General features: G+C 37.3%; 2 protein-coding genes across 2 annotated transcripts; one reads left to right on the forward strand and one right to left on the reverse strand.

The window, feature by feature from the left end:
• The first annotated feature begins 1,076 nt into the window (after window positions 1–1,076).
• On the forward strand, window positions 1,077–18,173 carry LOC130946230 (isoflavone reductase homolog). Its single transcript, XM_057874903.1, has 4 exons — window positions 1,077–1,421; window positions 17,259–17,499; window positions 17,577–17,780; window positions 17,940–18,173. Exons 1-4 carry the CDS (start codon window positions 1,092–1,094, stop codon window positions 18,101–18,103), a joined length of 939 nt encoding a protein of 312 aa, XP_057730886.1. The 5' UTR covers window positions 1,077–1,091; the 3' UTR covers window positions 18,104–18,173.
• A 222-nt stretch (window positions 18,174–18,395) lies between these two features.
• LOC130946218 (uncharacterized) lies at window positions 18,396–21,782 on the reverse strand. Its single transcript, XM_057874893.1, has 9 exons — window positions 21,546–21,782; window positions 21,306–21,371; window positions 20,980–21,160; window positions 20,434–20,630; window positions 20,249–20,299; window positions 19,439–19,530; window positions 19,167–19,231; window positions 18,757–18,848; window positions 18,396–18,638 (listed from the first exon to the last, which is right to left on the reverse strand). Exons 1-9 carry the CDS (start codon window positions 21,747–21,749, stop codon window positions 18,396–18,398), a joined length of 1,191 nt encoding a protein of 396 aa, XP_057730876.1. The 5' UTR covers window positions 21,750–21,782.
• Window positions 21,783–22,402: the final 620 nt, after the last annotated feature.

Raw genomic sequence — 22,402 nt, forward strand, 5'->3', positions numbered from 1 at the left:
ACAGAAATTGGAACAGAATCTCATTTAAGAATTATTTTTTTAAGACGTTGCAGACAGAATTTTGTCAGTCAAAATTTAGCAGAGTAGGGATAAATTGCAATGGAATTTGAACAAATCCAAGCAATATAATACAGCTTTAGGTTATAAAATTGGCTATTTATTTCACCATCCGTCTCTAAAACTTTGTCCTAATTATATGCAGCAGAAAAGATCGTGGATTGATCTATAGAAGTTGAACTTGCCTTACAAAATTAAGCTATTTATCTGAGAAGCTCTCCATGGTCGGCTTCCGGTACTTGCTCAAATTCACCGCCACATCTCATCTATATCGCCAATATGCCCCTGCTGTCAGGAAGTAACAGAAACAATTACTCATTGTTTGATCGATTACTCTAGAATTGAAGAAGTATGATCTCAGAGTTATCTTCGTAATGTCAGAGCCCTAACGATTTTTGAACATAGTGGGCTGCATCAATAGAGATACTTAACCCGTTGAAGAATGATGACCGTAATCCTCAATTGCTAGCCATCATTTGCTGGAACTGCTGGAAAGCTCGCAACCAGTTAATTTTTAAAGGTTCTACTTCAATGCCGTCTACCATTCTAACAAGCTCTGTTTAATTGCTTCGTGAAATCCAAAGAACTCGCAGTTTAGATCGTCATTTTCATGAAATAAACTCTTAGTTTTATTCAATTTGACTTATTATTCTTTCTTTTTTAAAGATTTTTCTTCGTTTTTTAACTATGTATCGTTGAATGAATATCTTTAGTGTATTGTTTTGAGAAATTCTCACCTTTTATTATATTGTTCTGTTTTTGAACATTTTTATATTTTATTTTTCAATGATTAATAAAATATAATGTACTACTTTTAGAGAAAAAAATTTAAATACAATTAATTTTACCTGAGTTTTACATTTTTATAATTAGCAATTGTAGTACACAAGTAAATAATTTATTAAAAGATGACATTTTTGACAATAGATTTGCGAAATAACGACATATTGGTAAATTAACAACACCCCCCCCCCCCCCCCGGGTCAAAGAATAATGCTGAATTATTATATATAAATTGGAAAATTGAAGGAGCAATGGAAAAGAGCAAGGTTCTGGTGGTGGGTGGGAGCGGCTACATAGGGAGGAGGGTAGTGAAGGCAAGCCTGGCAGAGGGGCATGAGACGTACGTGCTTCAGAGGACGGAGATAGGCCTCGACATTGACAAGCTGCAGATGCTCCTCTCCTTCAAGAAGCAGGGCGCCCATCTCGTCGAGGCCTCCTTCTCCGACCACCGAAGCCTCGTTGACGCCGTCAAGCTTGCAGATGTCGTCATCTGCGCCATGTCAGGTGTCCATTTCCGCTCTCACAACTTGCTCCTGCAGCTCAAACTTGTTGACGCCATCAAGGATGCTGGCAACGTTAAGGTACGAGTCAATTTTATACCAACTTAACACGTGTGTACTAGTTGGTTTTCATTTCTTTCATTTGATTTTCTTATTATAACTACTTACTACTCTACGATCTGCATCATTATTTGACATGAGTAATGAACATAATTATTTTAAATGAGTTTTAAATGTGTTAAGAAGTTATTTAGTAAACAATATTATAATTTTAGATGTGTTTAATAATTATTTGTATTAAAAAAATATAAACACAAATTTATAGGGATGAACACGGGTCGAATCAGATATATATGGCTAAAATTTTGATTCTGATTCGGACTAAAATAATTAGATCGGATCGGATCTAATATCTGCAGTTTTTAAACTTGTATCCGATCCGATCCGCACATTTGTGAATCGGATCGGATATATCTGTAAAATACAAAAATATTTTTAAAAGTTTATTTTTATTAAAAAAATATCAATAAAATTTATTTTTCTATTCTTTTAAATATATTTATTCTTAAAATAATATTAAACATACTTTTCTTAAATAATAAATTAAAATAATACAACATATATGATAATTATTGGTTGAAATAAAACATAAAAAGAATATTTACTTATTTATTTTTTTATTTTTATGGATACGCGGATATGCGGATATCTATACAAAATTCCTAATCCGATCCTATTAATGTGCGGATCAGATCGGATCCGATAGCATGCGGATTGGATCCATATCCACAATTTTCGGATCGGATTCAGATAAAAATCGCAGATATGCGGATCGGATCCGATCCATGAACATCCCTATAAATTTAAGCAATTTTTAAATGTGTATCAAAAATATTTTGTATGTTATCTTATTATTTTAAATGTGTTAAAAAATTATTTATATTAAAAAAAAGATAAACATAAATTTAAACGAATGTTGGATATATATCAAAAATATTTTATATGTTATCTTATTATTTTAAATGTGTTATATATATAAAGTAACAAAAAATACCAACAAATTAATCACACAAGACAAAGTAAAGTTCAAATACAATATAACTTTTTATGACAAATGGTTAATAAAATTATTAAAAGAGATTTATCAATTAATGCTTTGATACACGTTTTTTGGAAACAAAAGAAATTGAAGTAAACTTGTTGAAGTTATTTTTTTTAGTTCACGTTATGTTGTTATTATGTAAAATTAGAAAATATTTTTCATAGATATACAGACAATGAATTATACGTTTTAGGAATTAATATGGTGGATTAAATTTTCATGGATATACAGAAAGAATTGAGAGAAGAGAAAATAGCTAAATTTGTGCATAAAAAAAGTATAAATAAGATTGAAATTAAACTGAACTCTTAAATATTAATTATCGAGAAATCAATTTAAATCACATTGCGTCCTCGCATAAAATGTATTTAGTTACTTTAGGACATATAGAAAATTTGTAGAGTGGCACTTTTTTTTTCTTTTTAGTACAACTAGTTATATTACCATGATTTTTGTGAAAAAACAATATATTGGAGTTAGTTACAAGTTTTAAGTGTTAAGTGTGAATAATTATAAATTTTAAATTAAATAAAAATAATAATGGCTTCTTACAAATAAGGAACATGATTAATTAAAAAAATAAAATAATAAAATATTAAATTTAAAAGTTGAGTAAAAGATGAAATTTAAAATATGAGTAGTAATTTTGATATAATTTATTCAAATTAAGAGAGGGAAGAGGGGTGAGTGTTGTGCTCAATAATTATAGCTTATAGTTTTAGGGATGTTCTTATAAAGACTTTTAAAACGTCTTTTCGTAAAAATGCTTATCTTTAGCATTATTATTGGACATATTAATGAATCGGTTATTTTAAATTTTTTAATAAATTAGAATAAAATTAATTTTTTTATGACAATAACAATAAATCTATTTTTTTTAGAGATTTAATTGTATTTTTAAATTTTTAGGAATTTAAATATCCACAAAACAAAAAATCAGAGATATATTTGTCTTTTTATCAAAAAATTTAAAAATATTCAGTTTAAATTGTATAATTCGATCGAATCAAATCGGATCTAATAATTATAATGCAAACAATTGGGTTTATTATTATTGTTATAATAAATCGATTTTATTCTGATTTATTAAAAAATAAATTATTAATCAATTTAATAAAAATGTCTAATAACATTATTTGGTATATAATGAGTAAGCACGCAACCCATATACTTCAGCTTAATAGGCATATAAGTCGCTTTTTCTAATTTTTTAAATTTATGGTTTTGAACAATGATTTTTGTAAACGTAAACAATGAACTTTAAAATTAACCTAATAAAATAAAAACACACTACACTCTTATAAAAATCACAAAAATTATATACGTAACTGCAATCTGCATTATTCATTAAATTTATTGTGTCTCTATATTTTTTTTTAATATATTTAGGTAGCATAAGAAAAGAATGAGAATCAACATGATAAAAAGGGAAAAAAATCATTCCACGTATGACGTATGTACCTGTTTCGCTTAATTTTGGTTTATATTTTATAGAAGGGTTGATTAAATTTGTATTTAAGATCTCAATTTAAATAGCAGATATAATTTTAAATACTACACCAAATAAAACTTAAAAAATGTCATTAAAATATTTTTAAATAAAAATGTAAATTAAATGAACAAAGCTGGATAAAAGAATATTAAGCAAAGAAAAAAACTGAAAAAACAAGACAATTAAAAGTAAACAATAAAAAAAAATACTTATAAAAAAATAGAAAAATAATAAAATAAATTGGCTTTAAACGTTTACATGCACTTGCATTTCTTGTGACCGGAAATTTGCAGGGTTTTACTCTAATATGAGGTTTTGAAAAAATCTCGTCTTTTTGAAATTCTAACTCTTGTTTATAGAAAAAGATTCTATTCTATGCTGCATGGTTACTAGTCTTCTACCCACCTTCTGGTTTTCTCACTCAGTCCTAGATGTAATCTATGTAGACTGCATAAATCGCAATAGAGTATAACAGATACGTGTATATTTCAGTAGATCAAAACTACTTTAGGGTGTCGTTGTTTACAAATAAAAAAAAAACAACATAAATTGCTAGAGAATTTAACCGTTTACGCACATAAAAAAGGAAATATAAAACTTAAACTGATTTTAGAGTTCACTAAAATTTGAATTTTTGATCTTTTGGATCTAGTGCTCTAATACAATGTCATGATACTACTCATTCCAAAAGTTTTAGCTGATAGAAAAAGGTAACACTAATGGTTATATCTCTACTACTTTATAAACCTCCATTGTACACATTGTATAAATATTCTATTGACTCCTCATACTTTCCCATAATCATTTTGTAAAGAGTAATTTTTCAAATCAGTCTCTAAGAATTTTAAAATTGAACATTTTAGTTCCTAAGAAAAATTAATACGCAGATCAATCCTCAAAATTTTACTGGCAGACAAATCGTCCCCAATTCATTTTCCGACAGAGTAATTACCAGGTCAGTTCTCAAGAATTTTAAAAATGGATATTTTAGTCTAAAAAAAATTAATGTACAAATTAATCCCAATGTTCCTTTCCATTAGACATAACAGTCTTCCATCCAAAAATAAAATAAAATAAAATAATTTTTGTTAATTACATAATAATATTGTACTATAATTTTTTATATTTTTTGGGAAAAAAACAATGATAAATTTATTCATATATATATATATATATATATATATATATATATATATATATATATATATATATATTGTTCCTACCCTGGCCCAATAATAAAGGCCCAGGTCCAAATAAAAGGTCTAGTCCAGAGGATTGAGCCTTACTAAACACCAACCTTCGCACTTAGAAGTCGGTGTCAAACCCGACTTACTCCCAAGAAGTCGGGACGGAGAATAGTTGGCAGATAAGTATTCATTCAAATGAGTAACTGCCCCTAAAATCTCTCTAACTACTTTAATCGAGCCATATCTTAACCTCCCAAAGATAATGGGACGGTTAACACCCTGAAAATATGGCACTACTCTAACGGTGGTTATTGGCTCACCACTACAAATACACTGACACCCCTCAGGTATCTCTAAGCCCAATACTCTCTAGACCTGCTCACACCCTTGCTAACTTAGGCATCGGAGTGTCTTTGCAGGTACCACCCCCCATTCACTTACGAACACAAGTCGGAAGGAGGCTCCAACGTGCAAACTAGCTCGGAAGCCACCATCCGCGGACGATTGGGCCAACCAAAGCCATCCACCTTATTAATCTCTGGTTACCCACCGTAACATTGGCGCCGTTGCCGGGGACCTGAGAAATCATCCATCAATGGCAGATAGATCCCACGAAGAAGGCCATGTGGAGACAGATTCTGAACAAGAGAATCTGGACACAGGCAACAACGATGTGGACCTCACCCTCCAGCGAGGATTCGATAATCAACACAGGGAAGGCACTTCCGGAATAAAGAATCCGAAGGTAAACTCCTCAGAAGGGCGCGAATCAGAAAAAGAAGGACCACCCCATGTAACTGAACTCATGGGATTAGTCCACAGCCGCCTGGAACAATTAGAGCAGGAGCGAGAACGAGAAAAGGAAACTGAAAAGAGTCTAAAAGAGGAGATGGAACGACGAAAAGAGTTAGAAAGAAAGCTCTTACAATTGGAATCCTCTCTCAAAAGTCGCAACTCCCGCGACGAACAAGAAGAACCACCCTTAGGTGGGGAGGATCCCTTCAGCGAGGACATCATGAGGGTTAAAGTTCCGAGAAACTTCAAAAGCCCTGACATGGACCTCTATGACGGGACCACGGATCCAAAGCATCACCTAAGCAACTTCAAAAGTCAGATGTACCTAGCTGACGCTTCCGACGCTACACGATGCAAAGCCTTCCCGACCACTCTATCGAAAGCAGCGATGAAGTGGTTCGATAGCCTCCCCCCGAGGTCGGTTACTAGTTTTGAAGACCTCTCAAGGAAGTTTCTGATGAGGTTCTCAATCCAGAAAGAAAAAGTGAAACATGCACCGAGCCTCCTGGGAATAAAACAGGAGATCGGAGAATCTTTGCGAGCCTATATGGAAAGATTTAACAAAGCATGTTTGGAGATTCAAGACCTGCCCACAGAGGCAGTCATAATGGGACTAGTCAATGGCCTCAGAGAAGGTCCCTTCTCGCAGTCCATATCTAAAAGACATCCCGTTTCTCTAAGTGATGTACAGGAAAGAACTGAAAAGTACATCAATATGGAGGAAAACGCCAAACTAAGAGACCTGAGTTGGCGACCTCGGCCCCCTCCCTCAATAAAAGAGAGGGAAAGGGAAACCAAGAAAAAGGAAGAACTCGGTCTCGAAAGGCCAAGAAAATATCACTCTTATACTCCTCTGAAAGTTTCTATAGTGGACGTATATAGAGAGATTTGTAACACTGAGAGATTGCCACCCACTAGACCCATTAAAAATAAAAAAGGGGGAAGCCGCAAAGATTACTGTGAGTACCATAAGATATATGGTCACTCCACAAACGACTGTTACGACCTTAAAAATGTGATAGAAAAGTTGGCTAGAGAAGGTCGGCTTGATAGATATCTCATAGAAAGGTCGGACGGTCACGGAAAGAGAAAGCGAGACGACATGGATAGAAGAGACCCACCACCGCAGACTCCAAAGAGGCATATCCACATGATCTCAGGAGGGTTTGCAGGCGGGGGACTTACCAAATCCTCTCACAAAAGACATCTCAAAAGAGTCTACCAGGTCGGGGAGGAGACACCCGACCTTCCCACCATTTCATTCACGAAAGAAGATGGGTAAGGAATAATCCCTGGACATGATGATCCAGTAGTGATAACCATGATTCTAGCAAATGCCTATCTCCACAGAACCCTAGTAGACCAAGGAAGCTCGGCGGACATCCTTTTTAAGCCTGCTTTCGACAAACTAGGGTTAGATGAGAAAGAATTAAGAGCCTACCCCGACACCCTATACGGATTAGGGGACACGCCAATAAAACCACTAGGATTTTTGCCCCTTCACACTACTTTTGGAAAAGGAAAAAAATCGAAGACTCTGAGTATAGACTTCATAGTCATTGATGTGGGGTCAGCATATAATGCTTTAATCGGCAGAGCTACCCTCAATCGACTCGGAGCAGTGGTATCTACTCCCCACCTCTGCATGAAATTCCCGACCTCAGCGGGAATAGCAACGGTAAGGGGAGATCAAAAGTTGGCAAGGAAGTGCTACAATGAAAGCCTAAACCTAAGAGGAAAGGGCAGAGAAGTTAACACAATAGAGCTCGGTGGCGCAAGGGCCAAAGAAGAGCTGCGACCACAACCGGGAGGAAAAACCGAGGAGATACAGGTTGGTAAAGAGGAAGGGAAGAACACTCACATAGGAGCCAACCTAGGGGAAACTCTAAAACAAGGGTTGACTAGGCTCCTAAGAGATAATTCCGACCTCTTCGCCTGGAAGGCCTCTGACATGCCTGGGATTGACCCCGAGCTCATGTCCCACAAGCTCTCGGTTTATCCAGGATCCCGACCAGTACAACAAAGGAGACGCAAGCTCGGCCCAGAACGAGCCCTAATAGTAGAAGAACAAGTACAGGCACTCCTGGAAGCTGGCTTCATCAGAGAAGTCAAGTACCCAACATGGCTAGCCAATGTAGTGCTAGTCAAAAAACAGAATGGCAAATGGAGAATGTGTGTCGACTACACCGACTTAAATAAGGCATGTCCTAAGGACCCTTATCCCTTGCCAAGTATTGATACCCTAGTAGACTCTAGTTCGGGGTACCAATACTTATCATTTATGGACGCCTACTCGGGATATAATCAAATCCCGATGTATGAGCCAGACCAAGAGAAAACATCATTCATCACACCCAGAGCTAATTTCTGCTACGTGGTCATGCCATTCGGATTAAAAAATGCGGGGGCCACATATCAAAGGTTGATGAATAAAGTGTTTTCCTCTCACCTGGGGAGTCTAATGGAAGTATACGTCGACGACATGCTGGTAAAAACAAAGAAAGAAGACGACCTCTTGACAGACCTCTCGCAAGTCTTCGACACCATAAGGCTGCACGGGATGAGACTAAATCCCGCAAAGTGCGCCTTCGCAGTGGAAGCAGGGAAATTTCTAGGATTTATGCTAACACAAAGAGGGATCGAAGCCAATCCCGACAAGTGTAGAGCCATCCTAGAAATGAAAAGTCCGACTTGTTTGAGAGAAGTCCAGTAGCTAAATGGCCGACTTGCAGCCCTCTCCAGATTTTTGTCAGGATCGGCACTGAAATCCCTTCCACTATTTTCCTTATTAAGAAAGGGATGCCAGTTCGAATGGACTCCTGAATGCGAGGAGGCATTCCAGGAGTTCAAAAAGTTTTTAAGCCAACCTCCTATTCTAACCCGACCCGCACCTGGGAAAGACCTCGTCCTGTACTTATCCGTAGCAAACAAGGCTGTCTCGTCAGCCCTGATAAAAGAAGACGAGGTCGGGCAACATCCAGTCTACTTCAGCAGTAAAGTTCTACAAGGCCCTGAACTAAGGTACCACAAACTGGAAAAGTTTGCCTACTCCTTAGTAATAGCCTCACGAAGGCTACGACCCTACTTTCAGGCCCACACAATAAGAGTCCGTACGAACCAACCCATGAAGCAAATCCTCCAAAAGACGGATGTTGCAGGGAGAATGGTCCAATGGGCAATAGAGCTTTCCGAGTTCGACTTAAGATATGAAACTCGGACAGCGATCAAAGCTCAATGCCTCGCCGACTTCGTTGCAGAATACGCAGGGGATCAAGAGGAAAAACCAACTACATGGGAACTCTATGTAGATGGATCCTCCAACAAAACGGGAAGTGGCGCAGGCATAATATTGGTAGATGAAAGAGGAACCCAGATAGAGGTTTCTCTAAAATTTGAATTCCCAGCCTCAAATAATCAGGCAGAATATGAAGCCTTGATTGCCGGACTAAAACTAGCAGAAGAAGTCGGTGCTACAAAGGTGAGGATATACAGCGACTCACAAGTGGTGACCTCCCAGATAAGTGGAGAATATCAGGCAAAAGACCCAAATATGAAGAGGTACTTGGAAAAAACTTTGGAGTACCTTGGGCGTTTTGAGGAAACCGAGGTCAAACACATAACTCGGGACCTAAACAGCAGAGCAGACGCCCTATCCAAGTTAGCAAGTGCCAAACCAGGAGGGAACAATAGAAGCCTGATCCAAGAAACCCTCTAGGAACCCTCAGTAATAAAAGATAAACAAGAAGTACTTGAGGTAGTCGGTTTAAACCTCGGATGGATGAACCCCTTAGTCGAATACATGAAATTCGACATCCTCCCTAAAGAGGAGAAAGAAGCTAAAAAGATCCGAAGGGAAGCACAACACTACACCTTGGTGAGAAACACCCTCTACAGAAGGGGGATATCAACACCATTGTTAAAGTGTGTACCGATCTCTAGAACCACCGAGGTGTTGGAGGAAGTACATAGTGGGATCTGCGGAAACCATCTCGGAGCAAGGTCACTAGCCAGGAAAGTAATCCGAGCTGGATTCTACTGGCCGACCTTGCAGAAAGATGCCACAGAATTTGTGAAAAAGTGTCAACCATGTCAGATGCATGCAAATTTCCACGTAGCTCCACCAGAAGAGCTCATCAGCATCACTTCTCCATGGCCTTTTGCAAAATGGGGAATGGATTTGTTAGGTCCTTTTCCCCAAGCGCCAGGACAAGTCAAATACCTGATCGTGGGGATAGATTACTTCACAAAGTGGATAGAAGCAGAACCATTGGCCACCATCACCGCTCAAAGAAGTCGCAAGTTCCTCTACAAAAATATCTTCACAAGATATGGGATACCTTATTCCATTACTACAGACAATGGAACCCAATTCACCGACGCCACCTTCAGAAGCTTAGTAGCCAGTATGAAAATCAAACATCAATTCACCTCGGTGGAGCACCCACAAGCCAATGGGCAAGCCGAGGCAGCCAACAAAGTCATACTGGCAGGGCTAAAAAGGAGATTGCAAGAAGCAAAAGGAGCTTGGGCTGAAGAGCTTCCTCAAGTGCTATGGGCCTACAGGACAACCCCCCAATCCGCCACGGGAGAGACACCTTTCCGACTAGTTTATGGCGTAGAAGCCATGATACCAATAGAAATCAATGAGCAAAGCCCAAGAGTAACTCTCCATGACGAGGTCAGAAACATACAGGGGCACAAAGAGGAGCTCGACCTGCTCCCCGAAGTCCGAGAAGATGCCCATATAAGAGAAGCAGCGTTAAAACAAAGGATGACTACAAGGTACAACAAAAAAGTCATTCGAAGAACATTTGCTCCAGATGATTTGGTCTTAATCAGAAACGACATTGGAGTCAACAAATCAGGAGAAGGAAAGCTCGCCGCAAATTGGAAGGGACCATACAAAGTCAATGAAGTTTTAGGGAAAGGTTATTACAAAGTAACCGACCTGAACGGCACTGAGTTACCAAGGTCGTGGCATGCTTGTAATATGAAAAGGTACTACAGTTAAAAGCGAACTCTACTCCCTGATGTACTCTTTTCCCAACTTCATGATTTTTTCCCAAAATTAAAGGGTTTTTTCTGGAGAAGGGTTTTTAACGAGGCATTATAGTAGAGGCTAAGGGAAATAGATTATCAAAACCCTTAGTAGCAAAAAGGTACCTCCCCGATTAATAAAGATCTTTTTCATCTACGATATCTCTTATAAAATCCTTTTCATTTAATATTTTTTAAATCTTTCTACGAAACGCACTGACTTAAGCTCGACAAAACGTGAAAATCTCATGAACCGACCTAAATGGTCGTCAGGATAAAACGACGAGGTACAAGTCGGTGTAAAGAGGTTATAAGAAGTCGATCGTAAAAACTCGGGAACCAATCCGACTCATAAGTCGAAACGAGATCCCGGGTAGAAAAGCTCGGGAATACTTCGATCCATAAATTGGAGTGAAGGACCGAGTAGAAGAAAAACGCATCGCAAAAATAACCTAAGTCATAAGAACTCACTAAAACCAAGTTGAGTATGAGGGATAGCGAAAAGAGATAGGAAAACCTAGGAAGAAGTTTAAAGGCTGTCCCAAAAGTCCTTAAACAAAAAAGCTCAGAAAAACAAACAAGCCAAAAAGAAAGGTTTTCAAGAAAAGGTCAAGGGGAATTCAGAAAATCAAAAAGACATACACGCATAAGGTAACTTAAACCCTTATCCAAAAAAGGGTATTTATTTTGTTAAGTTAAAATCCCTTATTTAAAAGGGCACGCATAAAATATTTTTGTTTACGGCCTCAAAGGGCCAAAGAAAATTGTTCAAACTAGAAATAAATAAAGAGTTTAAAAAACGGGGGCCCACAGGCCGGACCCCAAATAGCCACAAGTCATTTTTTAGGAAGATCACCACCACCAGAATCAGGAGGAGCGCCACCAGAGGTATCCATGGGAGATGAAGAGATAGGAGGAACTACTGAAGAACTCGGAGCGTCTTTGGAATGAGGAGGGGACTCAATAATCCTCTGCCCCCGAGTCTTCAATTCTGACTCGGAAACAATTACGGGGGCAGGAGGATCCACGATGGCACCATCAATAACGACTTTGTCAGGATGTAAAGGAGAAAGATTCAAGTCGGGAGCAATCACCCTGACTTGCTCCAAGAAAATCCTCCAAGACTCCTCGGCGCCATCAGCAATTGAGTCCTCCAACTCATCATATGCCTTCCGAGAATTCAGCAGATCATTCTTCACAGACACAAGATCCTTGAATAAGCTTTGATAGCTGGCCTGCGCCGTTTTCCTCAACTCCATCTTCATGTTATACTGGGCCTGCAAAGCCTTCCCTTTCTCCCGGAAGGTATCTCTCTCCTCCCTCAACTTGGCAATCTCCTTCTTCAACTCTCCCTCATGCTCCTGATAAGAGCGAAGCCTTCCCTCTAGCTCCTCGACCTTCGAGGTCGTCCCTAAACAGCTGAGGGGAGCCTTCTCAAAGATATCCAAGAGCTTGCCACAAACCCCCGCCGCCTTGAGACTCTCCTCGACCATAGTGGTAAGGTGGCTCCGAACAGACATATCATCCATGCCTATACGAACATGGGGATAGATATTCTTTCGGACAAACTCAATAACATCCGCCTTGACCTCACCAGAAGCACCAGACTCTAAAGTCTTACGCTTCTTTGGATCAGGGGAAGGTCGGACGGCGGGGAGCGACTGAGGGGGAGCTGAAGAAGAAATTACAATAGGCTTGGAAAGAGTCCCAACGTTCCGAGGAGGGGGAGGAGGAGAGATAACCCTGGCACCACCAGCCCGAGCGCGAGACTTGGCCTTGGCCTCCTGGACTCTTTGGAAAGATTCTTGAGCATTTGTCTTAGCCATTTCTGAAAGATAAAAACAATAGCTAAAGAATCAAACAAGTCGGAATGATCAGTTGATAAGTCGAAAATTTAAAACAAGAAAAAGCTACCTAGCTGCGCCTGGACAAAGGTCGGAGACCCTTGGAGAAACTTCTTAGTATCCAAATATGGGGTCCTCCCCCACACTTCTCGGAGGAACCCCACAATGGCAGCCTCTACTTCATCCAGGTCATCCAGACCATATTTCTCACAAGGGGAGGCCTCCAGCCAATATAAGGGAAAGCGAGGAGAAGAGTTATCATCCAGAAAAAAGGGGTGGTGACCCTCTACAGCTTGCACTTTGAAAAAATAATTTTTGAAGTCATGGAAGGATTCGTCAAAAATGGTGAAAATCCTCCGACCTTGTATGGCTCGGAAGGACACCCATTGCTGTTTGTTGTTTAGCCCACTAAAGGGCTTAGTCATGTGGAAAAGAAAAAAGAAAATCCTCAAAGAAGTCGGGAAGTCCAAAGCTTGACTAATAAATTGATAAATTTTCAGAAAACCCCAAGAGTTGGGGTGAAGTTGAGTAGGGGCAACTCGACAGTGGTGCAAAACAGACATTTCAAAATCCGAAAAAGGAAGAAAGACACCCAGACGGGTGATCATACATTCATACATAAAGAAAAAATGAGAAGACGCCTCATTGGCCCTCCCAAAGCAAACCCGGTCTTCTGGACCCGGGACTACCAACTCATACTTCGGCTCGTCATCCTCAGAAACACAAATCCTGTGGTGAGTACGAAGATGAGTAATAAACTCCGCATCAACCAAAGGTTCCTCTCCTAGGACTGTGACATCAACCCATTGAGAAAGAGCCTCTACAGAAGACATTTTCTAAAGATACGACGAAAACCTACAAAGGAAAAAGGAAAAAGAATAAAAAACGAGAGTCCCTAAGGGGATACGAAAGCCTACAACGTCACTTCTCCCTCTCCAAAGAAAATAAAAGCATGCAATCACAAAGCGTGTCATAAAAGTAAAATGCTAACCTTTATCCGAAACCGAAGGTTGAAAGAAGCAGAAGTCTCCGAATGCAAGAATGAAGCACGAACAAAGCAAGAAGAAATTAGAAGAAATTTGAAAAAAAATTGCAGAAACGAAAAAATGAAAGAGAGGGAAAGTATTTATATACATACTAAGGGGCATAATGGTAAAAACGGGGCAGTCATTAATGAGAATGCACCGTTACCAAAGTCTACGCACATCCCTAACGGACACGACGCTTGATTAGACGTAACCATCAGAACCGAAGAGGCACGGAAAGTCACGTCGGTTTCAGAAAATCACGTCGGTCCTCCAACAAGTCGACTACGATCCCGAGTAAAATACTCGAACCCAAGTCCTATAAAGATCTTGGGCTCAAGTAGGGGCACTGTTCCTACCCTGGCCCAATAATAAAGGCCCAGGTCCAAATAAAAGGCCTAGTCCAGAGGATTGAGCCTTACTAAACACCAACCTTCGCACTTAGAAGTCGGTGTCAAACCCGACTTACTCCCAAGAAGTCGGGACGGAGAATAGTTGGCAGATAAGTATTCATTCAAATGAGTAACTGCCCCTAAAATCTCTCTAACTACTTTAATCGAGCCATATCTTAACCTCCCTAAGATAATGGGACGGTTAACACCCTGAAAATATGGCACTACTCCAACGGTGGTTATTGGCTCACCACTACAAATACACTGACACCCCTCAGGTATCTCTAAGCCCAATACTCTCTAGACCTGCTCACACCCTTGCTAACTTAGGCATCGGAGTGTCTTTGCAGGTACCACCCCCCATTCACTTACGAACACAAGTCGGAAGGAGGCTCCAACGTGCAAACTAGCTCGGAAGCCACCATCCGCGGACGATTGGGCCAACCAAAGCCATCCACCTTATTAATCTCCGGTTACCCACCGTAACATATATATATATATATATATATATATATATATATATATATATATTCACTTAATAATAATAATAATAATAATAATTATTATTATTATTATTTTTGTTAGAGATTATTTTACAAGAAATTTAAAGTTAAAATTATTTGATATTTTTATATTTAATATAATAAAAAATTATCCTATTTTAAAATATATGTTTGTATTAAAAGAAACATGTATTTAGTATAAATCTAAATTAAAATATTTTTATATTATACATATTTTTTAGTACAAACATATTTTTTTAAATAGGATTTCTTTTGATTATATTAAATACAAAAATATCAAATAGTTTTAATTTTGAATTATTGTAGAATAATCTCTAATAATTTTATTGATTATTATTATTATTATTATTATTATTATTATTATTATTGAGTGACTATATATATATAATGAATAAATCCAAAAAATACAAAAAAAATTATAGTACAATATTATTGTGCAATTAATAATAATAATTCTTATTATTTTATTTTATTTTATTTTTGGACGGAGGACCATTATGCCTAACGGAGAGAAACGTTGGGGATTGATTTGTACATTAATTTTTTTTGGGACTAAAATGTCCATTTTTAAAATTCTTGGGGACTGATTTGGATAATCACTCTGCCGAAAAATAAACGGGTGGCTGATTTGTCTGCCAGAGTAAAATTTTAGAAATTGATCTATGTATTAATTTTTCTTGGGGACTAAAATGTCCAATTTTAAAATCTTTGGAAACGATTTGGATAATTACTCTTTTGTAAATGTTGCAAATGCATAATTTTGAGTTCTACTTTGTTTGAATATGTAAATTACCCATTGTAAAATAAGCTACGAATTAGTCTACTATTTAAAGTGCTTGTTTGCATAGTTGTCAGAACCGAACCGGTGATCGAACCGGTCAGGCCACTGGGTCACTGGGTCACTGGTTGAACCGGTGGGTTACTGGTTGAACCGGTTAACCCGGTCCCACATAAGTAAAATGTATAAAATAGCTAAAAACTTAAAAATTAAAAGTTAAAAAACATATCTCCAATAATATTTTAATAAACATTAAATCTCAAATCCTAAAAATAAGTAGTAATACGAGAATAAACATAAAACATTTGGTGTTGGTGTTTCTCATGGTGTATTTGATGAAGCCATCCTAAATTCATAATCAACCAGGGTCCAGGACTAAATGACTAACAATACACAACAACAATCCACTAACTACTAAGAAATAACAGCAACTAACAATTCACAATCAACAAACTGAACTACTGAAGTACTGAACAGAAATAAAACAGAAATCAAACATACCAAACAACAATTCTCATCTGCCCACATACCAAAATCAAACAGAAATCAAACAATATTCAAACATTCAAACATATGTGAACCACCAATTAAAAAATTAACTTCAAAGTTCAAACATATATGTAAACTATCAAACATGTTCTCATAATCTCATCTGCCCGCATACCATAATCATTAATCAATTAACTTCAAAAAATTAAAAAATTAAAAATACTAACCTGCACGGCTGCACGGCTGGACCTGGAGCGAGGAGCGACGAGCGTCGAGCATAGAAGAGGGAGACTTGGAGCGAGGAGCGACGAGGAGGCGACTTCAATGTTCAATCTTTGATGGACGGGGTGAGTGGCGCACTGCTCTGGATGCGGTGGTGAGGTGAGTGCCGCGTGGTTGAAGGCTTGAAGCTGACGGGCCGACGGGGTGACGAAGTGGCTGAAAGCCTGAAGCTGAAGCAGAGTAGGCGAGTAGCAGGGGATTCCGGGATGGAGTCATGGCGCCATGGTGATGGTGATGGACTGATGGTGGTGGTCTTTCTCCTCAAACCGTTTGGGTATGGCCGTATGGGAGGGAACTTGCGAAGGGAAAGTGGGAAACAGAACAGGGGAAGGGGATGGACTGATGGAGGCTAGGGTTACATCATGAAACGCAGCAGCTCTGCGATTTTTTTTTTTTTTTTTAAAGAAACGACGTCGTTTTCCATCGCATAAAAAAAAAATTTAATTCCGAACCGGTCCGGGTTAAACAAAACCCGCCGGTTCGCCGGTTCTAATAAAACCCGGCCGGTTCAATACGGGTCTTGCCGGTTCAACTCCTTCTTCGGTTCGTTGACTCACCCAGACCGGTTATAGCACCGGTTCGCCGGTTTTTCGGTCCGACCGGTCGGGTCGGTCCAGTTCTGACAACACTGCTTGTTTGCACTATTATCTTGGAAAAAATCTTTTTTTTACGTATTTGATAAATTTTTAGTAAAAAAAATAAAAGCACTAATAAAATTAAAAATATATATATTTTTTAAAAAACTGTAATTCATATTTTTTAAAAAAATTATTTTTTTAAAAATAATATTTTTCATATAATAAATAAACTAAAAAAAAAAAAGGCTGCATTTCGAGGGCACAAAAGCCCGGATTTTTGTAGAAGCATTAAAAGTCTAATTCATCGACTTTTCGTCTAAGGAATTTTCCACGTTGATAATAATATATTTCGAATAAAATTTAACTTGTATTGTTTTATAAATTTTCCTGTAGCGTTTTCTGCCTTCGGAATTCGGCACGGACCCAGCACGAATGAAAAATGCAATGGAACCAGGAAGAGTCTCTTTTGACGAAAAAATGACAGTGAGAAAAGCAATAGAGGAGGCCAACATCCCTTTTACTTACATCTCTGCCAACTGTTTTGCGGGATATTTTGCTGGTAATCTCTCTCAGATGGGAACTCTTTTACCTCCAAAAGACAAGGTCCTTATCTATGGAGATGGCAATGTTAAAGGTAATCACTAACCACGACAGAAAAGAATAACGACAAATACTCATCTATTTAATACTTGGTTCTATGTATGTTTGCAGTTGTTTATATGGATGAAGATGATATTGCGACATACACAATAAAGACAATTGATGATCCTCGAACATTGAATAAGACGGTGTACCTAAGGCCGCCAGAAAACATTCTCACCCAGAGAGAGCTCATTGAGATGTGGGAGAAACTCATACAAAGGAAACTAAACAAGTCTTTCTTATCCAAGCAAGAACTTCTTTCTTCTATGGAAGGTCAAATATATTAAAAAATCTCTTAATACCTTTTGATACTAGAGGAAGGTGCATGACTCTTTGATCTTGACAAGAGTTGGTCACTATAGGCTATAATAGTATAACACAACTCTTTCAAGAAATAACCTAGCTCACCTAGTTGATTGGCTAAAATTGCAGGTTTGGATTATGCAAGCCAAGTGGGAGTGAGCCATTACTACCACATATACTATGAAGGGTGTTTGACAAACTTTGAAATAGGAGATGAGGGAGTAGAAACCTCAGAGCTTTATCCAGAGGTGACATACACACGCATGAATGAATACCTAAAATTATACCTATAATAATAATTAAGACCTCAAACATGGTATTCTTATTCCACGAGCAATAGTATGCAAAAAGTCCAATGAGGACCGCCTGTTGTATTGTAGGTGATTTTCATTTGTCTCAATTGAATAATGAGACATAAGTAGTGGTTACCAATAGAGATGGAACTAAAGCATCTTATGGTTTATTTTATGCAAAGAATACTACTTATCTAACTTTTGCTTTTACCTAAATATTCAAATATAAGATACAATATATATTTGTCTATCAAAACTCGTAAATCACAACATACACACAAAATAGACTAGACTATAGTAGACAACCTTTGAAGGCTTTTCTGAGGGCAGTTTCATCCAAGTTTCTTCCGATGAATACAAGCTTGTTAAGCCTCTTCTCATTTGGTTCCCATGTTTGTCCCGGGCAGCCATCCAACATGGAATGCACCCCCTGAAACACATATCGCTGATCAGAACCATCCACTGATAACACACCCTTCATTCTGTAAAGGTCCTCTCCTTTTTCTTCAATCAATCTCTCTAGCCAATCATCCACCTACGTCAACAAAGCATAAACTTGAAGCATTAACCGTCAAATCTACACAAAGCAATTCAGTGACTTTTGAGAACAAACACACAGTTCATGAAGAGTTTAAAACAATTTATTGACTCACCTCATCAAGATCAAGAGTTCCCTCAGCAACAATACTAACGCTAGAGACAGAAGAATCATGCACATGATCATCATGATGATGCCCTTTGTGATCTGTGGATAAATTTTAGAACCACGAAACAATGCAGAACCACAAGAGTAATGAGGGGGGAGGGGGGACTTTGGAAATACTTGCATCAATTAAGTCAGGGACGCTTTGTTATTACTTCAAAATGGTAGAGTTTTTCAGACAAAAAAGAAATGTAAATATTTTAAGAATATAACGTTATGGAATAATGCAATTGCAACATTTGTCTACAACATAAAAAAAGGTAATGCCTCTGTTTTCCATTAGAAAATAATTGACCTTGTATTGCAGCAGACTCTGATAACCTCGTTTAAAAATGATAATAAAGGGTTTAGAAAGAGTACCATGTCCAGAATCATTTTGATGGCATGCGGAAGAGGAACATTCTCCATGCACCTCAGAATCAATTCTGAAATATCAAGGCATTTTGATTGAAAAACAGATAAGGTTGCAGCTAATATGCATCTATAGATATTCATTATAACCATACTAATAGCCACATTATTTTGTAGGAAAAAGGGGAACAAGAAATGTATTAAGTACTAAAACAGGATCATAAAAGGGTAGATTTAAGTACCAATATTTCAAAGATACAAAATAACATGATACTTATTACCTCTCAAGATCATATCCTCCAACACCTAGAACAAAGTCCACATCCACAACTCCAAATGTAGCTTGCTTAATTTGTGCCATCCCATTGATGTGCTGGCAACAATTCACAAAAAGATATATATATTTCCACGAGTATTACTTTTCTCATTGACCCAAGAACTTCTGTAAAAAAAATCTACAGAAGCTTATAAACGAAAACAAAATTATTGGACAATAGTCTGATCTAATCATAGAAATTAAATGGAATCCCTTTATCATTAAAGCATTCATCGTATCATGATAACAGCATGAAATCTCAATCATCTAGCACCAAATGTTAATTTGTTTTCGCCTTAGAGCAAGATTCAAAAGTCAACACAGAACTACAGCTCTGTTCTACCCATATTCAACAAACCAAAAGGACAGGTGCAAACAGTATGATAAATGAGACATTCTATCCTCCTCCATGGAGTAAAAATCCTTATTCCATATCATTTCATGACCACTCACTTATCTCTCTATCTTTTTGTATTATATTTTCTCTCTCTTCTCTTAAATATTTGTGGTAATACATCAATGTTGACAAATCCAATCAACTATGAATCCATATCCATTCAGAAAAAGAAATTTTATTTAAAATAACAGAACACAGGGTCATCATCAGCATGGTATGCCTTAATAGGAAATTGTAGTAAAACTGACGTACATGTTCATTTCGTGGACTAAGATTGATATTTGACTACATCATTCTCTTTCTCCCTAGATTTCAATTACCATCCTAGTTCAATTAAGAAATAAAATATCTAGAGGATCCATACATAAAAAAACATACCTTTATTTTCTTGGTCAGTATCTCTAACTCGGTTTCAGTAACCAAATCTATCTGCAAAAGCAATTAAATTTTATAAATAATCTCAATTCTCAATCCGGAAATAGAGCCACAACTATGTCATACTAAACAAAAGAAAAACTAGATGAATGCAGATAAATAGGATCGCAGAATCTTAAGACAATAACCTTGTTCAAAATAATACGATCGGCATATGCAACTTGCTCTACTGCCTCATTAACCACAAATCTTGGTTTCACTTCATTTAAGTGTCGCATAGCATGCTTGCAATCAACCAAAGTCACACATCCATCCAATTTCACATGCTGAGAAACCAGTTCATCCATGCAGAATGTTTCAATAACTGGAGCTGGCTTTGCAAGACCTGAGAAGGGTTTAAACTTGAAACAATATGCTCCATTCAACCTTTTCATACACCAAATAGATGCAGTTAAAAGAAACTGGGAAAAGATGTGGACTATAGAAGACTCATTGTGCTTCTCCAAACGTTCTCCATTTTGCAGAATCTCATTTACTGATTTTCTTTTACTTATTTTCTCCAACTATATCCTAGAAGTCACGAACAAAGAAAATTTGGTCTTTCTTGAATTATCTTTCTAGTAACTTAACGCATGGTGAATTTAGCTTTCACCTTGCAAGTAAATAGCGAGCCTCTAATGCCTCAATCCCCAGTGCTGCATAAGTCGTTCAAAAATCATGAACAATTTACATACCTGTGGTTTCAATTACGATATGATCAAAATTGTGTCGCTTTTTGGTGACCAACTCCAAGAGCATTTTAACCAGATCTCCTCGCACGGTGCAGCAGAGGCAGCCATTGTTAACCATGATAATGTCTTCGTTTGAGGAAGAATGACTAGCAACCAAGGATCCGTCAATATCCACCTCACCAAACTGCATTTTCAAGATAGTTTTCACAAATTAACAGCATAATCGATGATACATACAAGGGCAGCTTCTGTAAAGCTCATAGCGATAAATTATAAATATCCAAGCAATTACTTGATTAGAAAACGATAAATATGTGGGAGGTGGATACCTCATTTTCAACGATGGCAATGCGCTTGCCATGTTGAGATGTGAGAATATGATTGAGAAGAGTAGTCTGCAAGCATTCCACATTCCACAAGTTATATATAATTTAAGTAGAAATTATTCATGCACAAAGCAGGTGCTGTCTCAAAGTGAAGAAATGAGAGAGGTAACAGAGAATTCCGATTAGAAATTGTTTATTACGGTATTATATTGTACGAAGAGGGGGAAAAAGGAAGAGGGTTACCTTTCCAGAGCCAAGAAAACCAGTAATGACAGTAGCAGGAACGCGATGGTCAGGGGAGAGCGCAGAAGAAGACGAAGAGGAAGAAAAGGAGGTCAGTCCAGTCCTCCTCCTACTCGCCAGATGAGAATTAGAATTAGAACGGAGAAGCTGAAAAAGGGTGTTAGCAGATGATGTTAATACACTCTTCGCCCTCATCATGATCATGTATGTAACTGCCTTTCCTCGCCCTCGCTCACCTTCTTTAACCCCTAACACTTACCAAGGGTTTTAGTCTTATTTATCACTCCAAGTCCACCAACCGCACTTTCTTATTTATTTTTTATTTTTCAGGTTAAATTATTCTGTCAATGTCTCTAAATTTTTCAAATTTATAATAAAATTTGAATTAAAAAAAAAAAAAACTAGAAGAGAGAGTGCATACGCAGTGGCTGAGCTTAGTTCAGACAAAGGGTAGTCATGACCCCCCAAATTTTTATTAAAAAAATTAGTAATACTTTTTCAAAAAGTAAAAAATAGTTCAGTTGGCTCAAATATTTTATTATGACTTAAAATATCAAAGTTTAATCTTCATCTCTTATTTTTATTGTACAATAATTTTTAATTTTAAACATTTAAAACATATTGAATTTGGACTGAATTGAGTGTATTCGCATTTTGTAGCTTTCTATTCAATAAGCAACACTCCCTTTACTTTTGAGTTCAAATATAAAAAATTAGGTATTTTTTATTTATGTAATTTAATATTATTTTATATTTTACCGTTTATTTAATTTAATTTTTTATATAATAAAAAATATTAGAATATTCAATAAATATTGATATTATTGTATGTGTATAAATTGATAAAAGAAATTCAA

The sequence above is a fragment of the Arachis stenosperma genome, chromosome 1, assembly GCF_014773155.1.
Source record: "Arachis stenosperma cultivar V10309 chromosome 1, arast.V10309.gnm1.PFL2, whole genome shotgun sequence".
NCBI lineage: Eukaryota > Viridiplantae > Streptophyta > Magnoliopsida > Fabales > Fabaceae > Arachis > Arachis stenosperma.

Excerpts from the sequence above, each read along its gene's own strand:
- LOC130946230 (XM_057874903.1), top strand. The coding sequence starts at position 1,092 with ATGGAAAAGAGCAAGGTTCTGGTGGTGGGTGGGAGCGGCTACATAGGG. Across the intron at positions 17,500-17,576 it reads TGGAGATGGCAATGTTAAAG|TTGTTTATATGGATGAAGAT; the intron begins GTAATCACTAAC and ends GTATGTTTGCAG. Across the intron at positions 17,781-17,939 it reads ACTTCTTTCTTCTATGGAAG|GTTTGGATTATGCAAGCCAA; the intron begins GTCAAATATATT and ends CTAAAATTGCAG.
- LOC130946218 (XM_057874893.1), bottom strand. The coding sequence starts at position 21,749 with ATGATCATGATGAGGGCGAAGAGTGTATTAACATCATCTGCTAACACC. Across the intron at positions 20,631-20,979 it reads TATCGTAATTGAAACCACAG|GTCTTGCAAAGCCAGCTCCA; the intron begins GTATGTAAATTG and ends AACCCTTCTCAG. Across the intron at positions 19,531-20,248 it reads TACTGACCAAGAAAATAAAG|CACATCAATGGGATGGCACA; the intron begins GTATGTTTTTTT and ends AATTGTTGCCAG.